The sequence below is a fragment of the Polypterus senegalus genome, chromosome 17, assembly GCF_016835505.1.
Source record: "Polypterus senegalus isolate Bchr_013 chromosome 17, ASM1683550v1, whole genome shotgun sequence".
Classification (NCBI taxonomy): domain Eukaryota; kingdom Metazoa; phylum Chordata; class Cladistia; order Polypteriformes; family Polypteridae; genus Polypterus; species Polypterus senegalus.
In genome coordinates, this window is record NC_053170.1 from 86,658,468 (window position 1) to 86,685,859 (window position 27,392).

Below are 27,392 nucleotides of genomic sequence, written 5' to 3' on the forward strand. Positions count from 1 at the left end.
ATGGGCTATGCGTTAGGGCAAAATTAGTTGTATTGAAAATTGGTCGAACAATTCTAACATGTAAAATTTTAACAGGTGACAAGAAAGGTAATGTAGGACTTATCTTCTGCGGTTAACATTAGACACCAAAGGAGATCTTGATATGTCATTCGTATTAGAATGTTAACAGTTTCCTGTTTGAATAGCTTTTGCTATGACAATTAACAAATCACAGAGACAAACATTCGAAAAGGCCAGTTTATTTATTAGAGAGAAAGAAACGATATTCACTCACGGGCAGTTATAAGTTGCATTGTCACGATGTAAGTCCAAACACAGAATCAAAATTCAATGCGATATTGAAGAAAATATTGTTTTTTGAAGTATTTTGAAGAAAATATTGTTTTTACTGAAGTTTTACAGTAAAAGTGTAAGTTTAAAAGTATTTGCGTTCTAATTTCAAAGCCAAACAGAACGAAATTGTATAACGCAATGAACACTTCTAACGCAACATGAAACATAATTTTCTTTCAGTTTATTAAGTTTTACTTTTTTTATTATGGTTAATTACTCGCTGTAATATAAAATAGTTAGATCTATTATGCATAAGTAACAATTCCCATGAAAATAATAATCTGCTAAAAGTTTACATCCATTTCCCCATACGTAATTGGCAGAACTGTGAAATGGCTAGCGTGTAGCGCCCATACGGGGAATGGCAAGCGAAGCGAACAAAAAATATTTCCATTAGGAATTAGCTATTACTGAAGCTATACACAGCTCCACACCTCTGTGTGCCGACTTTTTCAGAGTCTTCTAAGTTAATGTCATTCTCCATTAATTTGTTTCCACTTGACTCCTTTTGTCCAGTCAACATAGGAGGCAAATTTACAGTTCAACCCAAGAGAGATGTGCAACAGTCAAGATCAGGTCAGACTGGATATTTTCATTTTTCTCTCAGCATGATACTGCCACACCTGCACTTTCCTCAAGACCCTGAATTGGAATAAGTGGGATTGAGAATGTTGTTGTTTATTATTCAAAGCTCCATATGTATGAGGCACGTAGCAAATTTTATATCAGTCCTTTTATAATGAGCCAAGGCTTCAAAGCCACCCCATTTTTGTATCCCTGCAAGACAACATAGGCTGGTATAAAAGCTACACAAGGCTTTGTTGTTCTCTATAGAGTTTTATGATGCAGCCTGGATGTTTGAAATCCCTTGCCTTTATGACAGAAATACTATATGACATGTAATCTCAGATCAGCCCTGTTTCTCTTAAGTAATCTGCAAATTTCATTCAAGATGTCTCTTGTTCTAATATGAAACTGAAAGATCGACTTTGAAAGGTCACAGTTTAAAAGAAAATACTAATAATTTGTTACACTCTTCTGTGTACAACAGGAGCAGTGGGCCAAAGCCACATATGAATGTCCAGTAGGGTGTATAAGTGACCCAGATCTAGAAAATGGGGAGACTGGCACTTCCTCTGGTCTTGGCTGTCATTTCTTCATAAACGGTCTCCTTTGTTTGCTTCTTGGAACACAGGTTCTTGATCTGAAAAACAAGAGCGAGACATCAAAAACAGTGATTTGGCTTTAAACCCGTGTATTTTCCAGCTGAACGGAAATTTCCTTTTGTTCTTTAGTACTAGGTTGTTGTACCGTGTTAGCCATTATGAATGTAGAGAAAAGCCAAGCAAAATGACACCTTTTATTGGCTAACTAAAAAGATTACAATATGCAAGCTTTCGAGGCAACTCAGGCCCCTTTTTGCCTGAAGAAGGGGCCTGAGTTGCCTCGAAAGCTTGCATATTGTAATCTTTTTAGTTAGCCAATAAAAGGTGTCTCTTTTGTTCTTTAAAATTCCTGCCTTCATGGACTTGAGAAACCAATGAAAGACCAATCCCCGTAAAGAACAATAGTTTTGCATCTAAATTTCAAAGACCTCTGTTGCTGCCCAAGTGAAATTATTCACCCGTGCATCCAACTTTTTGCAAGCCGATTCACACGTGCGTAGAGTTGTCGGCAGACAAAGCTCATTCTAGCAAAAATGTAAGCGAGCAGAAATCAACCCTGATCAAGATACCAGTCCGTCACTGGGCACAGTCACACTCCTACACCTTGTGATATAGTGGGTCCGTGGCTCTAAATGGATGACTAGTTTTAAATAAATAATCGGCACACTTTGAGGCTTTGAGGAGGGGGTGTGGTAGAATGGCATTACTGGTTCCCGGGCACAATGCGGGCGTGGAAGTTTCCACACTGAAGTACACAGGTGTGGGATCGCCCGTGTCCGTAATTGATGCCGGGAGCTGTTAATCACCACACCTGTGCCACGTCCCCGTTATAAAAAGGAGAAGCGCGAGTGCAGAGAGGAGAAAAATAAAGAAAAGAGAAAAAGAACACAGAATGGAGGTCAGAGAGAAGAGGAAGGCTGGAAGTCATAAAAGCCAGAGTGAGAGCGAGCGAGCGAGAGTAGGCTCACTGGAATCATGCAGGCAGCTGGGAGGAGAGCCCCTCAGGATGAGTGGTGGCAGTAGGAGGCAGTCGCTCCAGCTGAACAATCTCAGGAGCTGGAGTGTCCCAGAAGGTGGTTAGCTCTCCGTGTAAGGCCATGGAAGACAACAGGAGTCAGGGAGACTCGGGAGAATGAGCTCCAGTGTAAGCGCCCTGGTCGCTGGGGAACCCGAGTCTCGGTCCGGCGGGAGCTGTACGTAAGTCAGGGGACACAAGGCTACCAGACAAGACTTGGACACTGTTACACCATCCTCTTGCTCCCAGTGTGATTTGTCCTCATTGCACAGCTCATCCAGTTAAATTACCAACGGTGTTGGGTTCGAGAGGCTCCCAGAAGTAAGGTGGGAGTATGGAGCAGGACCCGTTCATCACACACCCTCACCCAGATACACCTGGAGTTGACAATGTAAAGTATCTCTCTATCTATCTATCTATCTATCTACTGACACAGAGAGACCACGAGCAAATCACTTCACCTGGCTCTGCTTCAACTGGGAAAACAAAAGAAATGAAACCAATTGTATTGCAAATGTGTAAGTTGCCTTTGATGAAGTTATCAGGCTAATATACAAAATTATCTGACACAGATATTCAGACCTTATAATCATACTTCATTGAAGCACTTTTGGCAGCCATTCCGGCCTGGCGTCTTCTTTTGGTCTGACGTGACAAGCTTTGCACACCTGAATTTGGGGATTTTCTGCCATTCTTCTCAGCAGATCCTGTGATTTTCAATAAATTTGCAAAAATTGCTGAAACATTGTTTTCACTTTGTCATTCAGAGGTATTGAGTGTTGTTTGGTATGGAAGATTATTTTTGCCACGATTAAATGCAATAAAACGTGTTAGCTACATTAAAATGCAATAAATATGCAGAGGGACATTTGATTTTGGCTTGGTTTTATCGTGTAAAAATTAAAAACAAATCAAGCAAATGATTGATTGTTTTTCACTAGGGTGCACAATTTTTGCTTCACTTTACAATACAGTATTTTAAAATTGCATTTTAGTTCATGTTCATAAGTTGCATTACATAACTAAAGGAAAGGCAGGCATATTGCATATTGCTTAGCAGCATTCCGACACGAGGCCACACTTTCATAGTGCCAGAAACTAAAAAGTAATCAGTTGACCAATCAGCATCAAAAGGTGGGGCACCAGTTGAGGTAAGAGGCGTTCCACTTCTAAACAGTTCTGTTTTCTGGCAGACATGTGCAAAGAATGGAGGAGGAACACTTAGCCAAATGGGTAGTGTAGCAGAAAGGGGAAGAGATGAATGGATTTCATTAAAGAAGACAGACGAGAGAGATAGGCCTGCAGCTAACATCAAGCAGAGAGGCTTGGAGAGCAGCAATAATTTGAGCCGACCCCTAACAGGAAAGGCAGGATGAAAAAGAAGAAGGGCTCAGTCAGCGTAAGGAAGTGGTCTGTGCTAGCAGACAATTACCGAAAAGAGCTGCTTTAGTACCAACCGCCACAGAATCCAATAAAAAGGTAAACCTGCCACAGCCATGCTGTCACCATCTTAGAATAGCAGAGCAAACAGTCTTTTTAAGGGTTGCAGACTAACTAAAAGAGCAACAGAAAATACATACGTACCATGCAGCAATACATTGCATTTTAGTTGTTATTAGGGTTGCCAGATTAGAAAATTAGAAATACGGGACAATCTTAAAATCTCTCTCCATATTACTATATATATAAATTTATATATGCCCCCTATATACCCAGACCAATATATTATACAAAAGTAGAGACATAAGTTAAAAACATAAAGCAAGGATTTTAATGGGTTATGAGCAGGGCCGGATTAAGACGAAATTGGGCCTGATGCTGCAGCACAAAAAATGTCTCGGCATTGGTGCACTCGACACTCACCGTACATGTGCACTCAGACCGACCAAGGAGCCTTAATTGCTTGCGATGCAACCAGCCAGCCTTTATTGAACTTTATTGAACAATAACGACATAGTATCGTAACAACTCGAGATTAACATCAAACTATGTAACATTGACATTCAATAGCAATTGTCTGAAAAGTGCACTTAATGCAGAAAACCTAACAATGAAATACACAAAATTTCGCAATTCTCTTACAAAACAGAGTAAGAAAAAATTAATTTGCAGCCACATTGGGTCAAAGTGACTCATTTCAGGCTCTTGAGGGTAAAAATTTGTCCACGATTTAAATTTCATAATAGAGCAGAATCCTGTCGAGGATTTAAAAAATTCTAAACATCTATGCCGGGCCCGCGGACCGGATTTTAGTTTTACCTTTACAGATAACCGTTTAAATAGCCATCGATTTTTACTGCACAACTAACTTTCAAGGTGAAAAATATATTACGTGGCACTTAATGGACAATAATAAAGTGGCAAGAACCCCAACGATATTGCAAAAAATGCAACTAAATTACTTAGTAAACTTTTTAATATAAAATTGATAGCATTAACTTGAAATCTTTGGTTAACAATAAACACAACAACGTTATAGTTACGTCACAGCGCAAAGAACAATAGTAACTGTGTAATAAGTAACACTGTTTCTAGGTGTCCAAAAGTCGGACTCCAAATTTCATTCTAAGAATTATTTTGAGGTTAATATAGCAACGGAAATCTGTTCAACTTCCGGAACATTCTCGTCTGTTTTCATCTGGGCCCAAAAAGCGCAACTAAATTACTAAGTAAACTGTTTAACGTAAAACTGATAACATTAACTTGAAATCTTCGGCTAACAATAAACACAACGACGTTATAGTTATGTCACAGCGCAAAGAACAATAGTAACTGTATAATAAGTAACACTGTGTCTAGGTGTCCAAAAGTCGAACTCCAAATTTCATTCTAAGAATTATTTTGAGGTTAATATAGCAAAGGAAAACTGTTCAACTTCTGGAAAATTCTCGTCTGTTTTCATCTGGGCCTATTTCAGGAATGGGCCTAATGCTGCAGCATCAATAGCACCCATCTTAATCCGGCCGTGGTTATGAGGAAAGCAAAAGTAAAATCATTTGAAAATTATTTACTGAAAGTGCAATTACATACACCACAGTTTGCTTCAGAACAGCTTCTGCCTTGTTTGATAAATGTCCATTCGCTGGAATATTCATCACGAAATTTACGTTTAGGCATCTTGGGGTGTAGTGGGATAAGTTTTTAAGTTAGAAAAAACGTGGGCCGTGACGGGTAGTAACAATGCACTTTGTTGATCCTGTATGCTGTAATGCTGATCCAGAACTGCACAGCAGTGCGGCTGGAGAGCAAAACAGTAAGAGTGTCGCTGTCCTCAGCCAACCATAAGTTGCAAACAGGCAGCAAACACTAGTTTCCTCGTTACATTTTGGTTATTTCATCAAGAGAATCTGAAAAAAAAAGTATAATTACAAATAAAGTTACAACTAAGTACCGTAAGAAGGTAGTAAAAATATATTTTCATTACAAAATTTGAAAATGAACTAAATACGGGACATTTGGATATACCTGAAAGTTCATTATGGGACAGGGGACAAAATTATCAAATAAGGGACGTCTGGCAGCCCTAGGTGTTTTTTTACTGGATTTTGCTGCTTTGGTTCTCCTTGATAAATAGTAAGTCTGCTCCTGTGTTTTCGCCAACAGAAATGTAACTTTCTAAATTTGTTAAAGCCCCATGCGTCTTTCAATATTTTTAGTTATACCAATGAACTAAAATGGAATGCGCTGTAAAACAAATTAGAGGCGGTCATTTCCTACATAGAAGGTGTCACAGCGGTACAGTAAACAGTAAGTAAGACCAGTCAGGAAGTAAGCAGTAAGGAGACCTGGGTTTGCGTCCCAGATCCTTCCTGCATGGAGTTTGCATGTTCTCTCCGTGTCTGCCTGGGTTTCCTCCCACAGTCCAGAGATATGCAGGTTGGGTAAATTAGCATTCCTAAATTGGCCCGTGTGTGTATTTGGAGTGTGTGGACTGGCACCCTATACAGGGTTTGTTCCCTGCCTTGTACCCTGCACTAGCTGGGAGAGGCTCCAGCAGACCCCTGCGACAAGTGGGTTGGAAAATGAGCAACTGACTGATTTCCTATATGGAGCGGCCTTTTAAATCTGGTTGATGTCTGCTTTTGAGCCAATCTGTCGGTTAGAAACTCTTGTTTTTAAACCTCCTTTCTTGCAGCTCACAGTCCCCAATCTCTTTAAAATGCTGCAACACAAAGAAGTGAATTGACTTGTTTGTTATTTATTGAAAAGTGGTGCACTATAAGGGTGGCATGGTGGTGCAGTAAGTAGCGCCGCTGCTGCCTCGCAGTTTGGAGACCCGGGTTCACTTCCTGGGTCCTCCCTGCGTGGAGTTTGCAAGTTCTCCCCGTGTCTGCGTGGATTTCCTCCGGATACTCCGGTTTCCTCCCACAGTCCAAAGACATACAGGTTAGGTGCATTGGCGATTCTAAATTGTCCCTAGTGTATGTGTGTGCCCTGCGGTGGGCTGGCATCCTGCCTTGTGCCCTGTGTTGGCTCCAGCAGACCCCCGTGATCCTGTAGTTAGGATATAGCGGGTTGGATAATGGATGGATGGATAGTGTACCATACACACCCACTAACACCTGATTCGAAATGCACCCTCTTTAAATCAGAGGTTTAAACTCAGTTGCTAAAGAGCTGCAGGGTTTTCATCCCATCAAAATCCTTAATTAGATTAAATGTTAGTTCAGTCACTCAATATGATTTAGAAAACTTAATTGTCTTTTTAACTTTCAAAGTGTGTTTTTTTATGTTTTTATTTTCAAATTAAGGATGCAGCCAATAATAATAGAATCAAAAGGCAATTTGTTCCCATTTGCACCAGAATATATTTCAAGTGAGAAAAAGAGAGACTAGTAAGGTCCCATTTACAAAAGATTCTACTGTTTTTCTCCCAATAAAGTATCAGTGCATTATTGCAAAGGTCACCTGTGACAGAATAAAATCAACAGCAAGTGTCCCGCGCGTGTGCCTGGGAGGCAGTTTACATGCAGTAGCGCAGCTCGAGTTCGTGCTGCTCGGGACGGGCAGGGCGGTGCTTCAATTTTCCACCCTCCAACATATCTGAATATTTAAATAGAAAATTAAAATTTTGCACACATTTATTCATATATAGAGAAACAGCAATAATTTTTCACATAGAATTATTTATAAGCATCAACTAGACACGAATATGGTATAGACGCACTGATAAGCCGTGTTCTGATTAGTAGTTTAATATAATTACGCTCCGAAAACCAGAACCAGCGTAGTGTACAAGTGATAGATAGGTGCAAGAACGCATTTGGAATTGGTAATGAAACAAAATTATAAATTGTAAATTAGTTATTTATCTTGCTAGAAATTATTATTGGTGTAATGATTATGTTTATTTTTGTTATTTCCTCATAAATTTCAACTGCTGTGTCTGATGCCATCACAGAAGGACAGCCTGAAAATTATTTTTGAAGCATTTGTGGATAAAAATCAGAGAATTTTACTTTTTTCATTCATGAGTGATGTTTTTCCAAACCCTGCTGCTTACACACGAATTGTACTGTGCCTTTTGGCCAATAATGCCACCCCGAAAAATGTGCCACCCGTGGTGAACCGCCCCCAAGCTACGCCTCTGCTTACGGGCTCTGGTGATGGTAATTACCTGCCGTGCCAGGGGTTGGCGCTGTGTTCTCAGGCCTTCTCTTTTCCTCTCTCTGCAGAATGGAAGACAGAAGGCCGTTCCATCACTGACTTTACTTCTGTTATCTGCCCTCTTGGACCCGCTCCTTTCTGCCTGGAACCAATATGACCAGATTTTCGGCCGTTTGGAGTTCAGTTCAGTTCTGAGCTCCCATCTGCAAGGATGTTATTCGCAAGCTGCTGCGTGTTTTTCCTTACTTTATTTCAATCATACTAGGTCGTCAGGGTGATGCCCCAACACTTTAACATTGTCTTTTCTCCTCTTTACACAAGCCATTTGAATAAATTATTAACTAGCATCTGATTTACAGATTGGCTGGAACAAAAAACAACAGCCAACATGGCCTATTGGGGAATTTAATTGACACTCCAGCCTTCTGTTGTTTCCACCTTGCACCTGAAACAATCCGGCCACATAATGACGTCTGTTTAGATATTCCATTTAAAAAGGCCACTCACTAATTTACCCATCAATCAAACCATCTCTGGCAACATTAGTTGCAGTCCAGTCCATTGCACCGCACAGTCCTTCACTCCCACACAGTCACTGTCACCAGGCTAGTGCAGAGGCACCATTTAGTCTGACATGATTGTGTTTGAGCAGTCAGAGGAAAACTGAAGTACCCAAAGAAAAACTCTCCTCGGGGACCTTCCACCAGAGATGGGTCCTACATGTGCAAGTGTTGTGTGAACTTCAAGTCCTAATGTTCAAGTTTCAGGTCAAGTCTTGAGTTATAAACATTACATTCAAGCAAAGTCAAGTCAAGTCAATGGATTTAATCAAGCAAGTCGAGTCAAATCTTAGCTGATAGGACAGAAGTAAATAAAGTTCTTCACCACTAACTGCAAATAGTCAAATGATGATAATGTCTGATGTTATCATATAAGCTGTGAACAGACTTTCTCAGAAAAAATAATTCCTAGTAAGAAGTATTAGCAACTTTACTTTGAACTAATTTGTATATTACTATCAACTTAACACAGTTTACTCCTAAACTCAATTTTTATAGAATTACAATTTTGAAAGGCTATGTCACCTGAGAGTAATATAACTACATAACCAACTCTCATATTCAAGTTACTTCTTTGTGTAATTCTGTATATTTATAACTTAAGGAAATAGTTCAACAATACTTCATTTACAAAACTGTGCACCGACAAACTTTAACCCTTAAACTGTGCCACACACGTGCGCATGGGAGGCAGTTAAAGGGCTTGAGTGAAGGCAGTTCTGAGGCATGCCGGGATGTGGCAGATTGCACTGATTCTTTTTCTCCCTTTCCTGTAGACCCTTCCCGGGAGATTCCACCTGGCTCTATTGACGTCACTTCCGGGACCGAGCCAATGGAAGTAGACCTTACCGGCTCCGGCCCCTGTAATGTCACGTCCGGGCTCGAACCAATGATTGAAGAACATGGGCCCAATCCTTATGACCTCACTTCCTGTCTTCCCCTTTAAAAGCCTACCCTTTTTCCCTTTTCCCCTAGTCTTGTTCTGGACTCAGTTCTATGCACATCAGTGCTGTGTATTTGATAAAAAACGACTTTGCAGCCAGGATACCATATTATACGGGTGGCTGCCCCAAACCTTTATCTGTTTATGTCTCATTTTTGTGACAACTGCCACATACTTGGGGGTTAATGCACCCCCTGGACTCCAAATACTTTTTAGCTGCACTTTTTTAAGGAAACATCACAATTCACAAATAGAAAGTCAAATTTTAATGGAGCACGTATTTTTTTCATGCAAAGAGCATCACAATAACTGCAACACGGATCACTTTACACACTGCCAATGAACTGTAAAAAACTATAAAAAACTATTATTATATGTACATCGTGCAACTGATGCCATTGATGAAATTCAGTAAATTACTGAGCCAACTGCGCTTAAACTGGCTGCACGTAAACACACAGAGGCCAACACTGATGCTGGCAGGCCAGTCTAATGCAAGGGATGAATCCCAGGGACAGTGATGCTGATTTGTTAGCAGGCTGGCAGTGGTCATGAGCGGGCTGCTCAACAAATGCACGAAACTGACTGATCAGCTCCAGCATGCTGGCAAATTGCACTGGGAACTGACTATAGCTAGTTCTGGTGGTTTAAGGAGTAAAGGAGTAAAGGAGTGTGGTATAGCGGGTCGGCCGATAAACAGCTGGTCCATTTTTTAAATAAATCTATACATATAAAAGGCAAAGCACTCACTGACTCATCACTAATTCTCCCACTCTCCATATAGGTTGGAAGCTGAAATTTCTCGTGCTCATTTCTTACAGTGTGCTTACAAAAGTTAGGTATGTTTCATGTCCTACTGCAACACCTAAGGGGGGAAATGGGTGTACCCCCTAAATTGTATTTATAGATAGGGGAAACCCCTCCTCACTATTTCTGCGACTTCCAATATACATAGGAAGCCCAAATTTCCCATGCTCCTCCTTTACACAGTACTTACAAACATTAAGTATATTTCATTTCGCGCCGTGCCCCGTAACAAACTATCTTCTTTTTGTCAGTTCTCACCATTATGCCGTAAGGAACTTTTGGAATTGACCTCTCCTTTTTATCAGTTTCATTCCTTATTTCCATTAACAGATGATTTATTTCATGGCAGAGATGCACAAGGGCCACCCCAGTCCCCTTTCCTTTTTCCACACGGCCACTGTCCACGTACCTACCACGTGGTTGGCTCCTTGCCTGTATACATTAACGACATCCCGCGCTCATGTGCCTCCTCACTCACTTCCTTATTTTCCTCAGCTGTTCATCGTGCTCACTGCTCCCTTCTTCTTTACTCCACTGCTTCAAGCCTTTTATTGTTCACCTTGCTTCACGTCTTCCTGATGGTGACTTCTGCCTTTTCGTTATAATCATCAAATTCACTCTCTATACTAAAATAAACCTACGATAATTACATTGACAATCATGTTATGTTATTTTTAAAATGTTTCCTTTTCTTTTTCATAACTTCTTTAACACACTACTTCTCCACTGTGAAGTGCAAGTATTTTGCTAGTAAATAAATAAATAACCGGCTTGATCTCCGTGGGTGTGCGTGCTCACACAGGTGCAGGAGGTTGTTGTGGTGGTTGAGATGGCGCACGCTTACACGTGAGGGTGTGTTCTGTCTTAATTGCTTCATTGGCTCTCCGCAGTTCGGAACTGTGGTGTTGTGCATATAAGGGATGGTCAGCACAAGAAAAAGAAGGAGGAAAAAATGAAAGCGGAAGAGGAAAACAGACTAGTGAGAAAGAGAGAGGAAGAGAGAGCCAGAGAAAGCAAGCAAGGCACAGCGCCCATTCAGCAAGGAGGAAAGGACACTTCTACTGAGTGCTTACCTGAGAGTAGGAGCGGCCCGACATGCAGTGTCTCCGTTCCAGCTCCTTTAGGCAGTACATTATTGTCTTTCACAAATAGGGGAGAGCAAGACTGTGATGGAAGGTAATTGTAACATGGGCAGCAATTGTCATCCTCATAAACTGAGATCATCTGGTGGCGATCGGCAGATCTGACATGCTCCATGACTGGAAGTCACATAATGTGACATTAACTTTAACCATCTAATCAGTTATGAAATTCAAGTTGTTTGTGGCTCAGGCTGCATAACACAAGTAGCTGTTACACAAGGCACGCTAGCAAGGAGAATTTTATGAAGGTGACCAGAAAAGAAGACACATTCAAAAGCTGAAATACAAGTCTAAACTGGGATATCAATTTGCTACATAACCAAAGATAAAACGAGAGAGAAAAATTATAGTCAAAAACTAACCACTAGTGTAAGCTAGAAACAAATGAAGACGAAGAGTTTTGAAATTGTCAAAAGGACATTCAAAAAAGGCTTTATATCCTCAAATTTGGATGAGAAATTCTCTGAAAGACAACCTTTTGACCCGTCACATTGTTACTGGGAGGTCACGGCCTCTGAGGATACGCCCCTAACAACAGGGTTTGCTGTCTTAACAACAGGAGTCACAAAACAGCGACACCTCTAAATAACCGAAATGGCAGCGAGAAATGGCACAATGAATTGCAGAATCAGATTGCTGGCACTGAAAAAAACCCCAAAACAAGAATAAGAACACCCAATTTGTGCAAATTAAAAAAATTAACATTTTTTTTTTAATATAAATTCCTAATGGTACCATACTGTGATATCTCAGCCCTTCTCGAAAAGTCTGACAGCTACAAGCAACTTGGCCATAACACATCAAGACTCTACGGTGTCCCTAAGCGTGGCACCACTGGTAGCGCCCATTCCCTTACACATCAAATGCAATATACTACACTATACTGTATTTTACTATACTACTGTACACTTCATCTTTCTTAAGAAATAAATCTACTGACTCAAAGCACATTTTATAATGTGGCTGTATTTTTAGACTCTTTCTTTCAGCCCACCAGCAAAGGTCAGGTGTCCAGTACACAATTTTCTGCCAAGCTTTCAAGCTATCAAATGGTTTATCCAAGCAGCAGAAAATCACTTGAAAGTCGCTACTTGCAAAGTATGAGATACATTCTGACACACTGTGAATTGAATTGGGGGTCCTGATAGTTTTGTGATGTGGTAAAAAAAAAACGAGCCAATTCAGGGTTTCATCTCCAATTGACTATTCAGGAGGCAACTCCCTGTTTATGCTGTGGGCTATAAACGTCTTTGGATTCCCAGGAAGGAGGACAGAATGGTCGAGTTGTGGCAAGAAAGCCATCCACCGTATGCTGCTTCTTCTGAGAGGCGTCACGATCGGCTCTTCAAAGAAGAAACACAGAGGGACAATTTCCTGGCAGCATTGCATGTTTGTATTTTTTTTAGATTAGCATAAGTAACTCATTCTGCTATTCATAAAATACGAGCTAATCAAGTGAATGTGGTTTGCGAAATTAGATACATTTATCAGACTACTGTGTGAAAAGAGAGATACAATGAAATATCACCTCATGAAATCCTAGTGTCAGATTACTTTGAGCGTAAAGCTCAGCTCCCCTAAGTGATATAAATGTGGTTTCCAGTTTTAATCCCAGTCAAGGAGAGACCATAATGGGAGGACTGAGGGAACCTGGATGTTTGGGACAATTTCACCCCCCAACATGAGGAGTGGCAGTGTTCTTCTGGCGTGGTCCCATTTTGGACTCCCGCAGTTTTGCCTGGGATTTATAGGAAGCTAATCAAGGACTTTGTTAAATGGTGCGACTCAGACCACTTACACCTGAACGCCAGCAAGACCAAGGAGCTGGTGGTGGATTTTAGGAGTCCCAAGCTCCTCATGGACCCCGTGATCATCAGAGGCGACTGTGCAGAGGGTACAGACCTAAAAAAACCCGGGGAGTTCAGCTGGATGATAAATTGGACTGGACTGCCAGTACTGATGCTCTGTGTAAGAAAGGTCAGAGCTGATTATACTTCCTTAGAAGGCTGGCGTCTTTCAACATCTGCAATAAGATGCTGCAGATGTTCTATCAGACAGTTGTGGCGAGCGCCCTCTTCTACGTGATGGTGTGCTGGGGAGGCAGCATAAAGAAGAGGGGCACCTCACGCCTGGACAAACTGGTGAGGAAGGCAGGCTCTATTGTAGGCACGGAGCTGGACAGTTTGACATCCGTGGCAGAGCGACGGGCACTGAGCAGGCTCATGTCAATCATGGAGAATCCACTGCATCCACTGAAGAGGATCATCTCCAGACAGAGGAACAGCTTCAGCAACAGACTGCTGTCACCATCCTGCTCCACTGACAGACTGAGGAGATCGTTCTTCCCCCACACTATGCGACTCTTCAGTTTCACCCCATGGGTAAACATTAACATTATTCAAAGTTATTGTCTGTTTTTACCTGCATTTGTATTACTCTTTAATTTAATTTAAATTTTTTTTTGTATCAGTATGCTGCTGCTGAATTATGTGAATTTCCCCTTGAGATTAATAAAGTATCTATCTATCTATCTATCTATCTATCTATCTATCTATCTATCTATCTATCTATCTATCTATCTATCTATCTATCTAGTTCAGAAAGCTTGGATCTGTCAGTGTCCTTGAGTGCCGACAGAGGGTGCTGCCGAGGGGAAAAGACCACCCAGTTTTGTGGAACTTCTGCCTGCCCTGGAAGTGTTTCTATCGTTCAATATTTATAACACTGGAAGTACTTTGAAAATAAACCACACCACCTAGGAAAGACAATTAGAGTTGGGAGGTGGTCTACAAGGTTTGCTGGGTGGGATTGTAACTTTGCTGCTGATTATAATTTAGAAGGCAAATCTTGTACAAGGTATTCTGGAAAAGAAAAGGTCTTTTGATCCTGGGACTTGTGCCTGTGTTGCTGTGTTTGGGGTTTGGGGTACTGTTACACCCACTAGTGGTCACAAGATTTTATTAAGAAAGCTACAAGTCAGAATAATTATGACTTGAGTCTAATGTGGGTGAGGTCATGTGACTCGAGTCACACAGTTCTGGCTTCCACGTTCAGTTATTGATCTGAGCGACTCATGGGCAGGTTATCGACCCAGCTGTTCTTTATATTATTTAACTGATGACCTTTTTCTCTAAGGTGACTTACAACATTTGAGATACACCCAGTTCCATTTCTTTTATTTTTCCAACTCAAGCACAGGCAGGTGAAGTGACTTACTCATGGTCAGACAGTGTCAGTAGCGGGATTTGAACCCACAACCTCCTAATTCTCAACCATTACAACCACACTGCCCGGCACCCTTTTTGGTGATGAATCTTGGGACACACAGGACAACAATTATGAAGGTCTAGGATCTGAAGTCCTGCTTTAACACAAATGTTCTCAATGAAGTTATGGAGTGTTGATATTTACTTACCAGATTTGTCTTCCAGAGCCACATACCCAAAAACACTATCAACAAAACAAAGATTGCAGTAATGGAGGTGGCAATCAACATGGTTGACATGTCCAGCTTGAATTCCTTGTTGCACTGACTTTCTTTTAAAGTTGTCTTGACACCTGCAAAAAGTTACAAAACCATCATGTAGTTTCCAGTTTTAGCACATGCAAATAGAAGAACAAATGCTTCATCTAAAATCTGCCTGACACAGAGAGGATGGTAATACATTTCCAGAAATTGAAAGAACTTGCACATGGCCATCTCCCTCATGAAACTGACTTCAGCGACTATGAGAAGAACGTTTCATCTGTCCAACTTTCATGGAGGTTCAGCGTCAAATTCCTATCCTATTGTCTGATGTAGCAGTAGGCTAGAGAAATACGAACCCAGCACATCTGTCATCCAGAATATCCGAACCTGCCAGTGCTGAATTCTTCAGACTGAAGATTTGAAAAAGCAATAGCCATGGACTTTCACTTCAGAGTAATGTATTTCAGATACTGCTTTAAAAAATATATGTAAAAAAGAGCACAAAGTAACATTTAATAACGTCAGACCCACAATTGCCAGGCATGAACAGGTGATGTTAGACAGGGACACGGTCCTGCAACACCTCAAGGTCAGAGAAAAAAGGTGACCCCAGTGGTGGTGACATGGCAAATCTTAGGGAAGTCACCATCAGGGGACAGAAGCTCGGCCACTAAATACTCTGTGTAGTTTTATTTGTTTTTTTATTATTTATAAAGCATATTTAAGACAACTAGAAGCTGACCAATTTGCTTTACATAGAATAAAAGTTAACAGTATGAAATAAAAAACAGAGAAAGAATCTCTCTATTATAAAAAAAAATCCTGGGAGGGAGACTAGGGAGATGAGATGTGATCTTCTCAGAAGACAATTTGACATCCTGCGAGTACGCGAAGACAATTTGACGTCACATGAGAGACACTTTAACGTCACACAAAGACAATTTTATGTCCCGTGAGAGACACTGTAATATCACGCAAAGACAATTTGACATCCCGCGAGAGACACTGTACCATCACGTGAACACAATTTGACATCCCGCGAGACAAGGCAGTGAGACAACATTTAAAACAAGTTCATGGACATCTAACCAAGCAGTTGTTGGAAAGCTTTTGGCAGACATGTGCTCATGGGCTCCCAGCTCTTAAAACAATGACAAAGACAAGCAGAACACGCAGCGGCAAGCCAGTAGATGATCCAAGACGCGAAGTGGCAAAAGGACAGCTGCTGTACAGTCTTTTAAATGATCGACATGCAGCGTGACAAAAAGAACATGCAGCTCGCCAGCAGCAGCAGCAGAAAGACAGCGGATGATCCGAAGGCATCTCCTTAGCGTGCGTTCAGCCGCCCCCCCTTCACAACACGAGCCGCTTTATAAATTCTGCGAGAAAGATTTAACCACGCCCAGGGCCGGAAATGAAGGTACTGTTTTTACAAAAGTTTTAAAGTTAAAGTGAAAATGGTCTCGTCCATTACGGGAGATGGACGTCTGAAGCGGAGCTGTGTTAGCAGCGGCTTTATTTTTTATCTTATTTCTTATTATTTTGAGGTATCCTCTATTTACCCAACCTGAGGAGTTTCCACTCCAGTATATAAACATGAGTAACAAAAAGGGGGTCAGAAAGAAACGGAAAGGAAACTTAAAGCTACATCCAAGTCTAGACAGACGTCAAGCCCACGTGCACGTTAGTCAGAGACTAACCTGGAACAGGAAGATGAAAGCACAGACTTCCCAGGACCCCATTCCACTGCATCATCTGCAGTTGAGAGCGAAAATGGGAGCGAAGGTGCAAGTGATGCAGGTCACAATGGTGCGACGATTCAGGAAGATCACTTGAAATTAGAAATGGCCGTGGTTTCATCTACTGACTCCTAGCGAGCCCAAAGCATCAGCTGTAACTGGGGTTGCAACTTCACCTGCTGAGCATGAAAGCCGAAACTATTTGCCCGAACTGAAGGAAATGATCACAACATTGGCCACGGCTACGGCCATAAGTGAGCTTAAGAAAGACATTCAGAAAAATATGAAGAAAGAAATAAGTGGCTTGCTCAAGATAAATGGGAAACTGCAAAACGAGACAAATGAGAAACTGTAGCAGGATAATAAAAACTTGGAAAAACGTATATATAATTGTTTTGATGCAACCTTTAAAGGTATACTGGGGAAAATTAAGGAACTCATTCAGGAAAATGCATCTAAACTGAGAGAACTTGCCGATCAGCTGGAAGACGTTAAGCAGACATTCGTGACTCGAATTTAAACAGCGGAACATTTGGCATCTAACGCAGATGGAAAAGCTACAGCCGCGAATTCCGAATGCAAAAAACTTGGAGACAGACTTGGGGCTCTGGAAGATGGATGCAGAAGGTATAATATTAGAATCGAAGGTCTACCTGAGAATCGTGAAAGTCCAAACCCAGTGAAATGCGTAGCTGAACTATTCTCAAAAATAATTGGAGAGGACTTTAAATCAGATACTGAGGTAGCAGCAGCTTATCGCATATGTGGATCAAATACCACTAAACCTAGGTCTTTTATTCTCTGCTTTGAGAGATTACAAATTAAGCTTGATGTGATGGCACTTCTCAGACACAAACAAGAGATTATATTTGAAAATAACCACATTCGTATTTTCCCCAATTTCTCAACCCTCAACATTAAACAGCGGTTAAGGAAAGCCAATATCAGATACTGCCGCTTGTATCCTGCCAAACTGAAAGTGCATATTCAAGGCCAATACTGTATTACATCTTCTCCAGCAAGGAGGAAGCAGAAAAGGAATTAAGAAAGCTGATCCTGACACTTTTTTGAAACACGATAGTGAGTTGCATCCTGTCATGGCATGGCAAAGAAGAGACCACCTGCTGTCTGATCCATTTCTAATGATACGAGTACCATAATTATACATCCTTTCTCTTCTCAGACACTTTTTGTTTATGTTTTAATTACAGTTATAGACGTATGTGTGGAAGAAATTAAAGTAGGGTTTTTTTTCTGTTTTTTTTACTACTCCAAAAAAGTTTAACATCATACCCTTGGTTTATTGTTATTGTTATTATTGCATTAGGATTTACTATGCTTATCCAGAACCACTTTTTAACACCATTCCCTGGGTTCATTATCTTAATACTTTAAGATTGTTAAAGATTCTATTTTATGCTTATAGTATTTAGACTTTATCAGCAATAGATATCTCTACTTTTTAATCCTTAAATGCCGCTGCTGGGGGGCTTGTTTTATTTTCTAGGTATATCAGAGGACCGGTGGATAAGGGGGGGGGAGAGAAAGAGAGCAAGCTATATCTATATCTAATCTATCCTTTTAATCCTTATAATTATAACTACCAACGTAACAATAGGCTGCATGGCAATAACTTGTGGGGAAACTGGAAATTAAGGTTAAAGCTGTCTCACTTCCACTACAAAATGACATCAAAAATTTTGAATCAATGTCTCCATGATGGGACAATTAATTTTGTGAGCTGGAATGTTAAAGGTCAGAAACACGAATTAAAGAGAAAGAAAGTATTCTCTCACCTAACAGGTTTAAATGCTAAAATAGTATTTTTACAGGAGACCCACTTACTAAGCAAGGATCAGTTCCGGCTGCAAAAGGACTGGACTGGCCAAATGTTCCATTCCAGCTTTACAAAGAAAACTAGAGGTGTGGGAATTCTCATACATAGAAAGAGTCTCATTTGTGGTATCAGATGTAGTATCTGATCCTGAAGGATTTATTTAACTGTAAAGTGATTTTGATAAATGTTTATGCACCCAATGTCGATGATAGGGAATACATGCAAAATGTATTTGCATCTATTCCCAAAGTGAACGCTCATAAAATTATAATGGCTGGGGCCTTTTATTGTGTTTTAAATCCACTCTTAGATAGGTCTACTGTCACGGGGGGATGACATCTAACAGTGCAAAGACAATTACACAGTTTATAACTGACCACAGCCTATCAGACCCATGGAGCTTTCTAAACCCAAACTCAAAAACATATTCCTTCTACCCACCAGTGCATCATTGCTACTCAAGAATTGATTATTTCTTTATAGATAATAATTTCTTGCCTACGATTAAATCTTGCAAGTACAATGCTATTGTTATTTCCAAACATGCACCTCTGATCTTGGAGCTAAAATCATTATGCCCCACATACTCATCTCGCAGATGGCATCTTAATCCACTTCTATAAGCATATGAGAACTGTACAGAATTTATATCAAAACCAATCAGTTTCTTCCTAAAGACAAATACATCCTCAGAGGTCTCTGCAGGAATACTCTTGGAAACTCTAAAGGCCTTCTTAAGAGGACAGATTCTTTCATATATTTCCCACAGAAATAAATTAGAAACCACTGCGGTGGGTAGGCGCCCTGGGTTTGTTTCCTGCCTTGCGTTCTGTATTGGCTGGGATTGGCTCCAGCAGACCCCCCTTGCCCTGTAGTTAGGATATAGTGGGTTGGATAATGGATGGATGGATAAATTAGAAACCAAGAAAGTACCAGAGCTAAGATGCGAAATTACTAGAATAGATGAAGAACATGCCAGGCATCCAAGTTAGGCTCTTCATAGGAAAAGGCAGGCTCTGCTTTAGAGCTCAACCTCTTAACAACCAAAGAAACTGAACAACTCATTTTTAAATCAAGACATCATTACTATGAACACGGAGAGAAAGCTAATAAGCTCTTAGCTCAACAAATCCACAAGCAAGAAGTTCACAATACAATCCCAGTAATCACCAACATGAACAAAGGTAAAATCATTGACTATAAAAATATAATGCACACATTTAGAGACTGCTATAAATCCTTATATTCTACTCAGTTTAAAGAAGACAACGCACAATCTAATGCATTTCTGGATGCATTACAGATACCACAAATAGATACTTTTAGTGCTGAGGAACTGAATAAAACTCTGGCGATATCACAATTACTAGATGCTATAAAGTCACTTCAAAGCAGGAAAGCAGCAGGCCCTGATGGCTACCCTGTAGAATTTTATAAGAAACTCTCCACTCAGCTACCTCCCCTCTTATTAGCAACATTTACAGAAGCCAGAGACAATCAAATTCTACCTCAAACTCTTTGCCAAGCATTAATCACCATCTTTCCTAAACAAAATAAGGACTTATTACAATGTGCATCATACAGACCAATTTCATTTCTGAATAATGATGTTAAGATACTCTCAAAAATCCTAGCTAGAAGGATGGAGAAAGTGCTGCCTTCAGTAATATCACAAGATTAAACTGGATTTATTAAAGGGTGACACTTAGCTTTGACACCTGTTTAATGTAATATACTCACCAACAAAGTCAAACACCCCAGAAATATTATTATCGTTGGATGCAGGAAACGCATTTGATATGATTGAATGGAACCACCTTTTCACTACATTAGAGAAATTTGGGTTTTGCCCGAACATTTGTACATGGATCAAACAACAGCAACAACAACAACATTTATTTATATAGCACATTTTCATACAAAAGAATGTAGCTCAAAGTGCTTTACATAATGAAGAATAGAAAAATAAGAGACACAGTAAGAAAATAAAACAAGTCAACATTAACTAACATAGAATAAGAGTAAGGTCCAATGGCCAGGGGGGACAGAAAAAACAAAAACAAACTCCAGACGGCCAGAGAAAAAAATAAAATCTGTAGGGATTCCAGACCAAGAGACCGCCCAGTCCCCTCTGGGCACACTACTGTATACCAATCCAGAAGCTTCAGTTTGTATTAACAACATTTGTTCAGACTACTTTAAACTAGAACGTGGTACCAGACAAGGATGCCCCTTGTCACCACTGCTGTTTGCGATCACCATTGAACCTCTGGCAGTTCACTGTCGAAATGCGTATGAGATAAAGGGGATTATCAGAGAGGGACTTGAACAGAAAATTTCTCTCTATGCACATGATATGGTACTGTATATATCAGACCCACAAAATAAATGTACCTGCAGTCCTAACAGCACTTATAGAATTTTAAAAGATCTCTGGTCTCAGAATTCATTTGTATATAAGTGTGCTCTTTCCAGTGACTTCTCAAGCATACAATATTAGATTGGACACCCTCCATTTTATCATTGCAGATCAGTTTAAATATCTAGGGTTAAACATCACAAGTAAACATAAAGCTCTTTATCAACAAAATGTCACCGTCTGTATGGAAAAAACTAAGCAAGACTTGCATAGATGGTCAACCCTCCATCTCACTCTAGCTGGAAGAATTAACGTTGTTAAGATGAACACCCTTCCTAAGCTTCTTTTTTTATTTCAAAACATTCCAATATACACCAATAAATATTTTTTTAAGCAATTAGATTCAACCATAACCTAATTTATTTGGAACTAAAAACATCCACGTATCTAAAGATCGACCCTACAAAGACCAAAGGCAGAAGGTGGCATGGCCCTACCTAACTTTCAGTTTTATTACTGGGCAGCAAACATACAAGCTATAAAATCCTGGACACAAATAGATGAACATACACAGGCTTGGTCCACAATAGAAATAAAATCTTGCAGTACTTCTTTATATTCCCTGCTTTGTGCCCCAATAAATGCAAGTTATCGCCAATATACTAATAACCTAATGGTGCTTCACTCACTCATAATATGGATCCAAGGCAGAAAGCATTTTAAGATAGAGAATCTTTTATCTGTGGCACCTCTGCACGAGAACCACCTTTTTAAAACCCTCGCAAACATATGCAGTTTTTAATATCTGGAAAAGATTTGGGATTAAATTACTTAGAGATATTTACATAGACAACATCTTTGCATCCTACGAACGATTACATTCCAAATTTAACTTTCCAGCTACACATTTCTTTCACTACCTTCAAATTAGAAACTTTGCTAAACAGAACCTGCCGATTTCCCTCATCTCACTCCCTCCTCTATGCTGGAAAAAATATTGATCAATTTCAATGACTCGGACAGCATTTCTGCAATATATAAAATTATTTTACAGTCCCCTCCCTTTGAAAGATACAAGAGGGCAATGGGAAAAAGATCTCTCACTCAACATATCAGAAAAGAAGTGGAAGGTAGCAATGCAGAGAATTCACTCAAGCTCCATATGCACAAAGCATAGAATTATCCATCCATCCATCCATTATCCAACCCGCTATATCCTAACTACATGGTCACGGGGGTCTGCTGGAGCCAATCCCAGCCAACACAGGGCGCAAGTCAGGAAACAAACCCCGGGCAGTACGCCAGCCCACCGCTGCATAGAATTATTCAACTTTTAAGCACATCTCGCTTAAAACTGTCCAAAATGTTTCCAGGGCAAGATCCAACCTGTTAACGCTGCAATCGAACTCTGGCCTCACAGGGTCACATGTTTTAGGCCTGCACCAAATTAACACCATTCTGGACAAAAGTTTTTAAGTGCCTTTCAGACAGCCTTGGTGTCACAATCCCTCCTAACCCATTAACAGCTGTGTTTGGTGGGCTCACAGAGGGGCTTAAAGTGGAGAAGGACAAACAAACTGTGATCGCCTTCACTACACTTTTGGCACGCAGACTTATTTTGCTAAGCTGGAAGAATCCTAACTCTCCTGTTTTAAGTCAGTGGGTAACTGATGTGTTATACTATTTGAAATTGGAAAAAATCTAATTCTCAGTCAGAGGATCTGAGCAGAACTTTTTCAAAAACTTGGCAGAATCTAATCAATAATATTTTAGAATAAGCTCTTAAAGCCCAGAGGAAGTAGATTCTCTCCTCATTTCTTTTTCTTCTTCATTTATCTTTATCTGCCGATTAAACTCATCATTTTATGTATGTTTACAAGCTTTAAGTTTTACTCTGTTGGCCATGCTCTCTTTCTCAGGGGTGGGGGTCGATTTGTTTTCAATCCTATTTTTTGTAAAAATTGATCTATTTGTATGGAATGATTACAATAAAATTAATAACATTAAAAAAAAGTAAAAGTGAAAATAATGGATATGTAACAATTCCCATGAAAATAACAATTTCTTTAAATTGTATATCCGGTAAACCAAACCCGGGGGTGGGCGAGCGAAGCGAGCAGGGGGCAAAGCCCCCTAGTTATTAAAAAGAAAATCCATCCATCCATCCATCCATTTTCTAACCCGCTGAATCCAAATACAGGGTCACGGGGGTCTGCTGGAGCCAATCCCACTCAACACAGGGCACAAGGCAGCAACCAATCCTGGGCAGGGTGCCAACACCCGCCGTTAAAAATAAAAACAAAAAGAAAACATTATGCATACTTGAACACACATATACCAACACACAAACATAAATAACTTATATATTATTATTACATTATTAAATAAACACATAAGATGAACAGAGTATAAACAATATACATAGAAAGATTTAACTACTCAAACTCATAAGGTAAAAATGCAAGTGAATAAAAGTGACTTTTTAGCTGAAACTTAAAACTATGACGTGTGGGAGCTGACCTTATTACGAGGAGTAAACCGCTCCACAATTTAGGACCAGCCGCCACAAAGGCACAATCGACCCTCAGTTTCAGCTGTGAGAGTGGGACAGCAATAGCTGATCTGAAGACCTCAGCTGCCTGGCTGATGAATACGGAACAACAAGATCAGCTAAGTACGGTAGAGCTGACCCATGTAGGGTTTAAAAACTTCTTCATCTTCCGGCTGCTCCCGTTAGGGGTTGCCACAGCGGATCATCGTCTTTCATATCTTTCTGTAATCTGCATCTTGTTCTGTCACACCCATCACCTGCATGTCTTCTCTCACCACATCCATGAACCTTCTCTTAGGACTTCCTCTTCTCCTCTTCACTGGCAGCTCTATCCTTAGCATCCTTTTCTCAGCATCTCTTCCCTGCACATGTCCAAACCAACACAATCTCGCCTCTCTGACTTTGTCTCCCAACCGTCCAACCTGAGCTGACCCTCTAATGTCCTCATTTCTAATCCTGTCCATCCTCATCACACCCAATGCAAATCTTAGCATCTTTAACTCTGCCACCTCCAGCTCTGTCGCCTGTTTTTTGGTCAGAGGGCTTGAAGGGCTTTAAAAACGATCGTGTGGGGCTTTTAAACATGTAGGGCTTTAAAAACAAACACTAAAATCTTAAAATTCACCTTCTAACTAACAGGGAGCCAACAAAGAGAGGCCAACACTGGCGTGATGTGATCTGTTTTTTTTTTTTTGGTGCTGGTCAGAACTCTAGCAGCTGCATTCTACATCATTTGCAAGGTGAGACAGAGTCGTACGGGATACCCCAACATACAGGGCATTACAATAATCCAAGTGAGGCATCACAAAAGCATGAATTAGCTTCGGTAGGCCATTAAATGACAAAAACGGCTTGACTTTGTTGATTGCCCTGAGGTAGAAAAAACTGAATGTATCTGTTTGTCTAATTTAAAACCTGAACGCAAGATCACCATGAGATTTCTAGCACATGACTTTAAGTATCGGACAAGTGGACCCAATGTACTAGAAATGTTTTGGGTAACAGTAAGTTCACCAAATAGAATGACTTCAGTTTTTGACTGCAGGAAGTTAATTGCCATCCAGTGTTTTGTATCACCTTAGTGGTTAAAAAGCTTTGTCACAGACTCCATTCCACCCGATTTACAATGGGAAGTAAATTTGGGTGTCATCAGCGTAACAATGATATGGGAAGTTATGCTAGTGTAGTATAAAGCAGAACCTATATAAAGAGAAGAGGACCAGACCTAAAACAGACCCCTGAGGTACCCCACAGGTTACAGCAGCAGTAGGAGACGTTGAACTACCCACATGTATACAAAGCGTCCTGCCTTTGAGTTAATCCGCCAACCACTTAAGAGCACCGAGTACCAGCCCACCGCTCAAGCCTGTTAATCAGAAGGTCAAAGGCAGCATACAAATCCAATAACATTAGCACTGAGAACTTCCCTGTATCTGCTACCAGCAGCAGGTCTTTTGTCTCTCTTCGCAGCGCCGATTCTGTGCTGTGAAATGCTCCGAATCCCGACTGAAACTTATCAAGAATATGTTGTGCTCCAAAAAAGTCTGTAGCTGGGTACCCACAACTTTCTCCAAAACTTTGACGAGAAATAGTAATTTGGTAATGGGGCAAAGCTACTAGGAACCAAGGGATTAAGGTTTGCATTTTTTTAACAGGGGTTGAATCACTGCATGCTTAAAGCACATAGGAACAGTGAGCTGCAATGAGCTGTTAACAATTGACAGCACCCTAGGACCGATTACATCAAAAACACCCCGTGGTGTGCCTGAAGGCCAATGAGCACAGACACCAGTGAAGGAGAGCAATGCAACCTGGGAGGAAATGTACAACGTTCCTATTTGGACACCACCATTAAGGCAAATTAGGCATTCTCCTAGGCCGCAGATCATAAGGGGTGGAAAAACCCAGCCACACAGGTTAACTACCCAACAGTCAAGGGCAGAAATTAAAGTAGCACTGGCACTGAGTAGAGGGCAAGCAAATTATGTGCCAAGAATATCTCACCCCCATTCCAAAAAATAAGGAGATGTCATAAAATGCTGGAAAATACCTCCTGACCACTAGAGGTCAGCACATTGCCTCAAGTCAGGACCACTGTAGCCATGTTTTTCCTTTTGAAGGCTGGGAACAGGAGGCTGTGGAATGAGGCAGATTTTCTATTGGCACACTATGCGGTACCCAAGTGGAAGAACTGGGTCTGCTTAGTCCTGTCAGGCCTGGCTTGTGAGATGCTGAAGAGGGCAAAAGGGTGTGGTGTTCTCAGGGGTCAGCAGAAGGCACTAGGATTTGGTGGTCTATGACTTTGTTGACCCAACTAATCCCAGAAATTCTAGGATTTACTGAAAATGACACCATAAGAGGATTCTACTACTACTTCAACTACTTAGGCAGGTAGACCACTGAGTGTAGAGTCAGGGGTGTGAACTGGGAAAGGGAGCACTGGATGGAGGGAGAGATGCTAGGAACTGTGAGTGAGAAAAAGAGAGATAGAAGGTGAAGGGAGGGCCGTTATGCTACTCTTGGAGGTTGCTAAGTGGACAAAGCACCTGATCTGGTGGACAGAAAAGCCCATTGAAGTAACAGGATCGCTGTTTTCCTTTGGATTATTTGTAGCTTTTTCTTCCCTAAGTTATTCCTTGTCTTGTGTCACTTTATAGACAATAAACATAGCCCCTTTATTAGTTTATTTAGCCTTATTTGAGTCCTAGATGGCTGCTTCGGTCCCAGGTTCTCCCTGTGGGGAGTCTGCATGTTCTTCCCGTGCCAAGGTGGGTTCCTCCTGGGTGCTCCAGTTTTCTTCCATTGCCCAACGACATCAATGATACTAAATTGGCCCGAGTGTGTGCTTGATGTGTGTGTCTGCCCAGTGACGGACTGGCACCCTGTCCAGGGTTTGTTCCAGCCTTGTGTCCTATGCCAGCCCAGGATAGGCTCCAGTGCCCCTACAGGACCCTGCTCTGCTTTAAGTGGGTAGACAATGACACGACATGGCTGCTTCAAAAGTCTCACATTGTGTCACCAAATCTCCACATCTATAAAGCAGGCAGGCAGTTTTTTTACTCATTTGTTTGTTCTTAATGTACAACTTTGTTTTTATGCATTTACTTCTCACCATCAGTTAGGTTGAAGACATACTTTGTTTCAACTGAGAAGTCCGAGAATGCCTGCCCATTACATTTAACATTTGTCTTTAATTAAGTGGCTTTCTCGTTACTTTTGTTTTGGCCCGATGTCTCCAGAGTTATTATTGCAATTTGGGTTACTTTGCAGCAGAAGGGAAAAAAGAAGAATTTTCAACAAAAAGAGATTTCAGACCATTGTGTGTCCATTTATATATGTTTATATCAGAGGTCATCTATATATATATATATATATATATACAGTATATATATATATATATATATATATATATATACTATATATATATATATATATATATGTATATCTATATATGTATGTATTTAATGAGCTTCTGTAAAAAGCCAGATATCCTTCTTTGGGGGAATCTATCTATCTATCTATCTATCTATCTATCTATCTATCTATCTATCTATCTATCATATAGTTCCCTTCATATCTATCTATCTATCTATCTATCTATCTATCTATCTATCTATCTATCTATCTATCTATCTATCTATTGTGAGGGACGGCCAGGAACCTTGCCTGGCTCGAACGCCCTCAGCTTCAAAGGATAAGGGGAGACAGAATACACAGGTCATCGTTTCCCCCAGACCACTAGATGGCAGCCCCCCAGGTTGCAGCAGAGCGGTATTGTGGGAACTGGTGTTTTTTGACTCAGTCCTCTTGATGCTGCCAGGGGGTGCTGCGGGGACTGGAGAGCCCGATAAGGCAGGCACCTGA

At 40.7% G+C, this 27,392-nt stretch overlaps 1 protein-coding gene across 1 annotated transcript in view; it reads right to left on the reverse strand.

Annotated features, from left to right (window-relative positions):
• Window positions 1-540: 540 nt before the first annotated feature.
• LOC120517846 overlaps window positions 541-27,392 on the reverse strand; it is a 36,842-nt gene continuing 9,990 nt past the window's right edge. The window contains exons 3-4 of the mRNA XM_039740348.1: window positions 14,989-15,131; window positions 541-1,537 (exon numbers count right to left, since the gene is read on the reverse strand). Coding sequence (XP_039596282.1) covers window positions 1,442-1,537; window positions 14,989-15,131 — 239 coding nt within the window. The 3' untranslated portion in view covers window positions 541-1,441. The remainder of the gene's footprint in view (window positions 1,538-14,988; window positions 15,132-27,392) is intronic.